The sequence below is a fragment of the Cuculus canorus genome, chromosome 29, assembly GCF_017976375.1.
Source record: "Cuculus canorus isolate bCucCan1 chromosome 29, bCucCan1.pri, whole genome shotgun sequence".
NCBI classification, from domain to species: Eukaryota; Metazoa; Chordata; class Aves; order Cuculiformes; family Cuculidae; genus Cuculus; species Cuculus canorus.
This window is the reverse complement of record NC_071429.1, coordinates 3519944-3528415: the sequence shown is the minus strand read 5'-3', so window position 1 is coordinate 3528415 and position 8472 is coordinate 3519944. Positions and strand designations below refer to the sequence as shown.

The 8472-nt window shown below is 57.4% G+C and overlaps 1 protein-coding gene and 1 long non-coding RNA gene across 2 annotated transcripts; both read right to left on the bottom strand.

The window, feature by feature from the left end:
• Window positions 1-849: 849 nt before the first annotated feature.
• On the bottom strand, window positions 850-4778 carry LOC104063987 (inhibin subunit beta E). The gene is made up of 2 exons (XM_009566273.2): window positions 4337-4778; window positions 850-2656 (listed from the first exon to the last, which is right to left on the bottom strand). Exons 1-2 carry the CDS (start codon window positions 4638-4640, stop codon window positions 1896-1898), a joined length of 1065 nt encoding a protein of 354 aa, XP_009564568.2. The 5' UTR covers window positions 4641-4778; the 3' UTR covers window positions 850-1895.
• Window positions 4779-4939: 161 nt separating this feature from the next.
• Window positions 4940-8145, bottom strand: LOC128849485 (uncharacterized). Its single transcript, XR_008447410.1, has 3 exons — window positions 8013-8145; window positions 7577-7895; window positions 4940-6534 (listed from the first exon to the last, which is right to left on the bottom strand). It is a non-coding gene; the product is annotated as an uncharacterized LOC128849485 (long non-coding RNA).
• Window positions 8146-8472: the final 327 nt, after the last annotated feature.

The window sequence follows — 8472 nt, the reverse complement described above, 5'->3', positions numbered from 1 at the left end:
ATGGCGATGCAGCCCCTGCAGCCGGCGAGGGATGCCCGCTGCAACTGGCTGATGAAAGCTGCCCTTTGTCCGCTTGCATGGTGCAGCGCAGCGCCGAGCTGGAAAAGCAAAAGGGTTTGTCCCCAGATAAAATAGCCCAAATCAGAGCTTTGAGCAGCTGCTTGCGTAACAGGGACCCAGGACAACCGTGTGAGATCCCAGAGGGATAAGCAGGGGGCATTGCCTCCCTCTCCAGAAGTATTCCACCCCAAATTACACAGAAGACATCCCCCCATCCATCACCCACAAGCTCAGGCAGTGCCAGACTGTGGCTGGTTGTCACAGCGTTGAGACTGGGATCCTTGGGTGGTGTTTAGGGGAGCGTACAGGAGGGGCTTGGGGAGGTCAGTGAGACATGATTAGGGTACAGTCTCTGGTATTTGCAGTCAGGGCACAGGATTTGGAGGTAGGCTGTGGGTTATCCTTTGAGGACACCCCTCTGGGGCCAGAGTCTCCAGAGCTGTGGTATTTTCAGCTCTCTTCAAGACCAATACAGGTGGAGAACAGCATCTTCAGGTTGGACTACGCTCCTCAGCAGTACCTGCCCTGCTGGGAAACAGCTTCTTTGATGGTTGCATCGCAGGTCACCCTTCTCCAGTCCCCAGCGCAGTGATGCTAATGGCTTTCAGCTCCTGTGATGCTTCAGCCCCAAAGCCCAGACCCCAACCAGAGCCTCAGCAGCCTCGGCAAGGAGTAAGACCTTCTGGCCAAACAGGACCATTTCCCCCACCCTGTTCATGCAGGTGGTACCGAGAGAAAGCAGTCAGAGCCTGGATGTTGCATTTCCACCCATTTATTGGGTAAGCCGCACCAAAGTCTTAAAATAAATTAAAAGCACGGGCTGTGTGGGTGCATTGCATACGTGACTATGGGAAAGGCAAAGCGAGGGCCTTCAGTAGCGAGGTGGGTAGACAGGATGGAGCACCAGGGAATCCCAACAGCTGCAGAAACCTCTACTGTAAAAGTAATAATAGCTACAAAACTAGAGGTACAAAAAAATCTGTACTTTTAGTGTGGTCTTAAAGGCAAAGTCTGAGTCAGGACCTCTTTGTAAGGAGGCACTGGGCTGGAAGAGACCTGACTGGTAGCCAGCAGGGAAGAGAAGCACAAGACCCGGGGAAATGAGAGAGGAAATACACAGGACCTGACCAAGAAGCAAGTCTATCTTCCACAGCTCCATCCCTCCTGGGAGCCGAGGACCATGCTTAACCCTTGTGGGTTTGGGGTTCTTAAAATCATACCCTTCATGTCCATCCCCATTATTTGTGCCTCGTTCCACCTGTTCCCAACAACAGGTCCAAATTGGATGCAGAAAGATTTGTTGCAGTAGAGGAGAAAATCGGGACTGCCTCTTGTCCTCCAGTTTCCCACTTGGAGGAAATAGACCCATTCCCACATTCCACTCTATTCTCAAGAAGGACGAGTCCCAAACTGTCACCAAACACTGGAATGTGAACAAAGCAGACCCCCTTTGTCCCACAGAGGGGAACGTGTCCATAAGAATGTGAGATCAGCTTGGGACCAGAGGGAGGTTGCCAGTGAAGGCAGGGATGCAGAGCCACCAACAACCCACAGCTCAGACTCGGGCAGTCTAATGTGGCTTTGGCTCTATCCCACGTGTCCCTAAAGAGCTCTGTGCCCCAGGTGCTCTCTGGAGACAACCTCTTCTCCCTCGGAAGAGACCCTCTCTCTCTCTCTCTCTCCCTCTCCCTCCTAACATTTCCAAAGGGGTCCATTGCACCGCGGTCTGACTCCAGCTCAAGGAAGCCCTCCAGCTCTCCCCTCCTCCTCCTCTGCTGCCACCACCAGAGAGACAGTCCTGGAGAAGGGGGGTGCCCAGCACAGCTCCCCTAACCCTAGCTACAGCCACAGGCATCAACGATCATGTCAGGGATGTCAGTCTTGACAATATTGCTATTGCGATCAAAGTAGAGGACAGAGAGCGGCCGGCGTCGTGTGGGCACGCAGCAAGAGTGCCCCGATGCCTGGATGTTGTTAGCTTTGACAAGGTTAAAGACAGCTGTGTGGAAAGAAGAGGCCATCCCAGGGCTGCCTGCCACATGGAGAGGGCATTGGCCCACACAGTAGTTTATCTGGTAGCCCTCAGGCTTAATGATCCAGTCGTTCCAACCAATGTCACGAAAATCCACATAGTAGTCCTTGCGGCAGCAGAGGTTGGAGTTCTGGCTGCAGCGGAGGCTGCGCTTTGCCACGTGGTGTCCCGGCTCTCGCACCTTTGCCTTGGCCACCAAGAAGGGCTGCTGGGAGCGGCTGGCATTGATGAATGCCATGATATCACCTCCGTCCCCACGGCTCTCCAATTCCAGACGCAGGGTCCTGTGCTCCCCATCAAAGAAACTCTGCAGGGCAGGCAGGAGGGTGAAGGCTCGCCAGCCACTGCCCTTAGCACTCAGCCGTCTCTCACTCAGCAACGTCCGATTGCCTCCCACCAAATCACCTTCCCCACCGGCAAGGAAGATTCTCAGGGTGAGGCTGGCTACCAGGTCTCGGGGAACTCGAAGGTAGAGCCAAAGCTGAGCCTGCAGGATGTGAACGTCCTGATCTTGTGTACGGCTGAACTGGAACCGCAGCCCCAAACCAGAAGGAGACACAGGCTCTGAGGGGAGAAATGGATGAGGAGGTGAGTGCTGCAGGATGCAAGGGAAGGGAAGGCTGCGGCACCATTCTGCACATCACGGCAAATCTCTTTCAGCTTCTTCTCAGGAAGAACCTACAAACTTCCCTCCCTCTCCAGTCCATCCCGCTCCCTTCCATGGGATGCTACCCAGAGGGGGACTGTGTTGGAACGGGGGACTGTCCCACTGTGCCTGGTACAACGGGCACAGGAGGAGGCAGGGAGCGCCTGCTCTCACCTGCTCCTTCTGGCCCTTTCCCTTTGCTGCACAGGGCAAGGCTGGAGAGTGTTTCCAGCCACCCTGGCTCTCCAGCTTGCAGCTCCCAAGTCCCACTACTGCGAGTCTCAGGCACTTTGGGTCACCCACATCCTTCAGGAAGGGGACAGGCATCGCCCTGCAGGTGTAGGGTCCCAACTGGCCGCTGCAGGAGCAAAGAAGAGCTGGGCCATCTCCTTCTCCTAGTCTGAGCTTCCTTGCATCAGCAGCACTGGGAGGTCACTAGTGCACAGAAAGTGCATCGACTAATGATTTAATCACAGCCCTCATGGCTCCAGGTACCCTCACACTGAGAGAGGCAAATAGCTGGGACTGTAGCTTCTATGGTCCTGCAGCGCTCCAAGGTTCAAGCGCTACACATCCTTGTGGATCCCCACCAGCCCGGGGTTGGAAGATGCTGCCCCACGGTCTCCCTGAGCCAGGCTCACCTGAGCACCATCGTCAGCTGTGGGGGTGACCACGGGGGTCACAGAATCAGAGAATCACCAGGCTGGAAAAGACCTCTTGGATCATCGAGTCCAACCATTCCTATCTGCCACTAAACCATGTCCCTGAGCACCTTGTCTCCCCGTCTTTCAAATACCTCCAGAGATGGGGACTCAACCCCCTCCCCGGGCAGCCTCTGCCAGGGCCCCATGACCCTTTTGGTGAAAAATTTCTTCCTGATATCCATTCTGACCCTCCCCTGGTGCAGCTTGAGGCCATTCCCCCTTGTCCTGTCCCCGTCACTGGGGAGAAGAGCCCAGCACCCTCCTCTCTCCACCCTCCTTTCAGGCAGGTGTAGAGAGAATCATAGAATCACCAGGTTGGAAAAGACCTCTTGGATCATTGAGTCCAACCATTCCATCTGCCACTAAACAGAATCACAGAAGAGAATAGAATCACTGTAGAGAGCAATAAGGTCTCCCCTCAGCCTCCTCTTCTCCAGCCTAAACACCCCCAGGTCCCTCAACTGCTCCTCGTCACACTTGTTCTCCAGCCCCTTCCGCAGCTCCATTGCTCTCCTCTGGACACTCTCCAGAGCCTCAACATCCTTCTTGGGGCGAGGGGCCCAGAATTGAACACAGGATTTGAGGTGCGGCCTCCCCAGTGCCGAGTCCAGGGGCAGAATCCCCTCCCTGACTCTGCTGGCCATGCCGGGTCTGATCCAAGCCAAGATGCCATTGGCCTTCTTGGCCACCTGGGCCACTGCTGGCTCATGGTCAGTCAATCCCCACCCCCAGGTCCTTCTCCTCCGTGCAGCTCTCCAGCCCCTCTTCCCCCAGTCTGTAGCTGCACAGGGCTGTTGTACCCCAAGCGCAGGACCCCCCTGCACCCGCCCCGAAGCTCAGCAGCGTTTTGTGAGCACTTTGCGAGGGTCGCTCCAGGCTGTCCCACTCACCCACCTGGTTCGGCGAAGCTGATGATCTCGTAGCCCCTCTCGAGGTCGCCGGGGCCCCGCCGGGGGTTGCCCACCTGCAGCCGCCGCAGCGCTCGGGCTACAGCAGCTCTGGGCACGGCGTGGCCGAGCCTCGGTCGCTCGCGGAGCCGCAACTTTTCGAGTAGATGCCTTTTAACCTCCTCCTCCAGCAGCCGCCGCTCCCTTCCCACGGCACACGACGGGCAGAACGGCTCCGCTGCCGCTGCCGCTGCCGCCGCGCAAAGCGCCGCCGCCACCAGCAGCCACTGCCCCGCGCCGCGCGCCGCCATCCGCACCGACGGGACGCACCGGGGGCACCGGCGGCACCGCCCGCCCGCTCGCTTTGGGCACCTGCGGCCGGGGGCGGGCCCAGAGCCCCCCCCCGCTATTGGCCAACGCTCCTGCCCGGCCCGGCTCGTCGGGGTCGGGGCGGGGGATTACCGGGATTAGAGCCCCCCCCCCCCCCCCCCCCCCGGTCCGTTCCGCGGCGGGGGAGGGAGGCAGCACGGGGAAGGGATCCCCGAGGAGCAGGGGGGCTGCCTGCTGCCCGCCCCCCCCCCCCCCCCCCCCAGTTATAGAATCAGAGAATACTTTGGGTTGGAAGGGAACTTCAAGATCATCCAGTTCCAACACCCTCTGCCATGGGCAGGGACATCTCCCACTGGATCAGAGGCTCCAAGCCCCATCCAACCTGGCCTTGAACACCTCCAGGGATGGAACAGCCACAACTTCCATGGGAAACCTGTTCCAGTGTCTCGCTGCTCTCATGGGGAAGAAATTCTTCCTTATGTCCAGTCTAAATCTGACCGTCTCCAGTTTATCCCCGTTCCCCCTCGTCCCATCCCCACAGCCTTTATGAACAGCCCCTCCACAGCTTTCCTGGAGCCCCTTCAGGTTCTGAAAGGTCACTATAAGATCTCCTCGGAGCTTTCTCTTCTCCAAGCTGAACAAGCCCAACTCTCTCAGCCTGTCCTTGCACAGGAGGTTCTCCAGCCCTCATATCATCCTTGGAGCCTCCTCTGGACCCATTCCTACAGCTCCATCTCCTTCTTACATTGAGGATTCCAGAACTGGAGTCAATCCTCCAGATGAGGTCTCCCAAGAGAGGAATAGAGGGGCAGAATCCCCTCCCTCCCTGCTGGCCACGTTTCCTTTGATGCAGCCCAGGACACGGGTGGTTTCTGGGCTGCGAGCGCACGTTGCTTGCAGGAGCACGATGCCCCCGCACAGAGCTTTTGAAATACAGAGCAGGAAACCTCTCACCACATTCCCTCCCAGGCAAAACCCTTCCTTCCCTCCATTCCCCCTCTATCAGGGCCCACCCCACCACACCCAGGAGATGTGGGGTCTGTACTAATCTGACTCCAAGAGTTCCATATCCTTCTTATATTGAGGATTCCGGAACGTGTACCTGAAAGGAGGTTGTGGAGAGGAGGGCGCTGGGCTCTTCTCCCCAGTGACGGGGACAGGACAAGAGGGAGTGGCCTCAAGCTGCACCAGGGGAGGTTCAGGTTGGATATCAGAAAAAAATTCTTCACAGAAAGAGTCATCGGGCACTGGAACAGCTGCGCAGGGAGGGGGTCGAGTCACCTTCCCTGGAGGTGTTTAAGGAACGGGTGGATGAAGTGCTGAGGGCCATGGTTTAAGGGAGTGTTAGGAATGGTTGGACTCGATGATCCAGTGGGTCCTTTCCAACCTGGTGATTCTATGATTCTGTGTAGGTCCCCACTCCAGGCGAGGCCGTTCGGTCACCACTGGAGGGGGATGAACCTGCGGAGGGCTCTGCGGGGGCTGCCATGGGGGGGTTTGCACACACGTGTGCACAACTAGAGATACCTGCAGGGGCGTGCGCCCAAGGGGTTTGCACACACGCGTGCACAACTAGAGATACCTGCAGGGGTGTGCGCCCAAGAGGCTTGCACACACATGTGCACAACTAGAGATACCTGCAGGGGCGTGCGCCTGAGGGCTTGCACACCGGTGTGCACATGGGCTCCAAACCTGCCCTTGAAGCCGATGTGTCGCCTCTGGGCGCTCCTTTGGCCGTCCTTGCAGGACCAGTCTCATTCCTGGCTGCCAGAGGGTGCAGCAGGGACCAGAAGCTCTTCCCAGGATGGTTCTTGCAGCTCCCTGAGGACTGTTCACATCTTGAGGCTGCCCAGGGAGGCGGTAGAATCCCCATCCCTGGAGAGATTTAAAAGACGGGTGGACGAGGTGCTCAGGGACACGGTTTAGCGGCAGATAGGAATGGTTGGACTCAATGATCTAAGAAGTCTTTTCCAACCTGGTGATTCTATCCTACGATTGGGACATTTGTCACTCGTACCACATGATGAGCTTGGGAATCTGAGCCATCCTTTTTCCTGCCTGGTCCATCCTCACCCCAGGACAGGGCTGGGCATGGCCAGCAAAGACATATACTATGCCCACTCCTTCCCACACATTAAAATGAACAATGGCATGGACTGATGTCTCGTGAGGTGAAATACAGTGTCACATCAACCTGAATCTGGGGTGGTTTTTTTTTGGATTCTTAGCCCCAGACGGTGTGCTCTGGGCAGGATGCACAGCCTGAGTCCTGTAGGAACCTTCCAAAAGCGGTGGAAGATGCTACGCTGTCACGGGATGCAGAGGAGCCCAGAACTCTTGTGCCAGAGCAGGAAACCCACGGAGCGCAGTGGGAACCTGAAGCCCAGCCAGGTTTTCAAGCATGTCCTGTGCTCACCGCGCAGTGCAGCGCTGACTCCAAGGTCTCGATCACACAGAGCCCCTGCCAGGCATAGAGGTGACGTGTAAACAGAGTGGGCTGTCTGGGAAAAAGCACCCACCGGAGGTGATGCAACCGGAGTGCAAGGGGCAAAGTTCTCACCTGGCTGAGCACTGCTGGCAGCTCCCAGAATAGCCCAGGAATGTCAACACTGAGGAAAGAGTGGGCACAGTGTGGCCTGGGAGCCCAGATCCCACGGGGCATGTGAGCCGCGGCAGCGGGCGGCACACAAACAGCACAGCCCGGGCATCGGCAGCGCTGAGCAGAGGGCACTTTGGTCCAAGCACAGGTGCTCCGTGCATGCTCCCTGTGCACGCTCACTTGCACAAGATGCTCAGCCGTACATGCACACCTGCACCATCCCTTGCAAAGACGTTTAGTCCTCCATCCCAAATATTTGGATCCCTGCTCCATTTGTGGACATGTTCATACATGCACCGCAATGCCCATTCCCTTTACCTTTTATTCTGTTTTCCTGTACTGGAAGTGGAACGTTTGCTTTCCAGTTCTCAAGGAGGTTAAATTCCCCAGAGCTGCTCCTGCCTTCAACCCATGGAGGGAACAAGGTCTCTGCCTGATGCTCTTCCCACACGCTCCAAGCTTGAGGGAGACCCCGGCTGCGTCGCTGAGCGGCACCGGCCCAGGTGCCAGGTCAGGGGGGTGTTAAAACCTGCGTCACTGCCACCTCCCAGGAGCCAAACAACAGCTTCGCATATGCAGGAGAAGGAAACTTAGGCATGGTGCCGCGCTGAATTCCTCCTTCCCTGCCAGACCAGCGCTGTGGCACCGAATGAAACAGAAAGAGCAAAGAGTTGTGTCAAAAAGACTGAATTATTCTTGAACCCACCATCCTTTCCGGGGCTGGGTGTCCCCAAAGGGATTAATCCCTTTGCACCTGCCAGGATCCCTCTGCACTGGGACAGTAACCCACAGCTGCCACCGTGAACCCCCACTTCACCACCAGCTTCGCGAGAGCATCCGACCCTCCTGCGCCGCTCGCACCGGGGCCGCGTGCCCCTCCGTGCACTCTGGCCCACCAAATCTAGGCCAGGGGTCAGCAAGGAGCTGTGAGAGGTTCTTGCACCCATTGCATAACTGTGTTGTTGATAAAGCAGTTCCCAGAAAGCAAAGCCCAGGGACTGGCTTGACCAAAATAGCCCCCCCTAACCCCCACCCCCACCCCCCCCGCACTTGCTTCACACATGGCTTCTGGGCCTCTGACCTCGTGTCCGGTGGGGCAAGTGTGGCACCTGGTGACCTGGCTTAGAGGTGCCAATGGACTGTGTCAAGCAGAGACCCCCCACCAAAAAAATTCATGCACCAGCACCTGAACACGGCTCCTGCCAGAATACTCG

Coding starts and splice junctions, on each gene's coding strand:
- LOC104063987 (XM_009566273.2), bottom strand. CDS start 4,640: ATGGCGGCGCGCGGCGCGGGGCAGTGGCTGCTGGTGGCGGCGGCGCTT. Junction 2,657..4,336: donor CATCAGCTTCGCCGAACCAG/GTGGGTGAGTGG, acceptor TTCTCCCCTCAG/AGCCTGTGTCTCCTTCTGGT.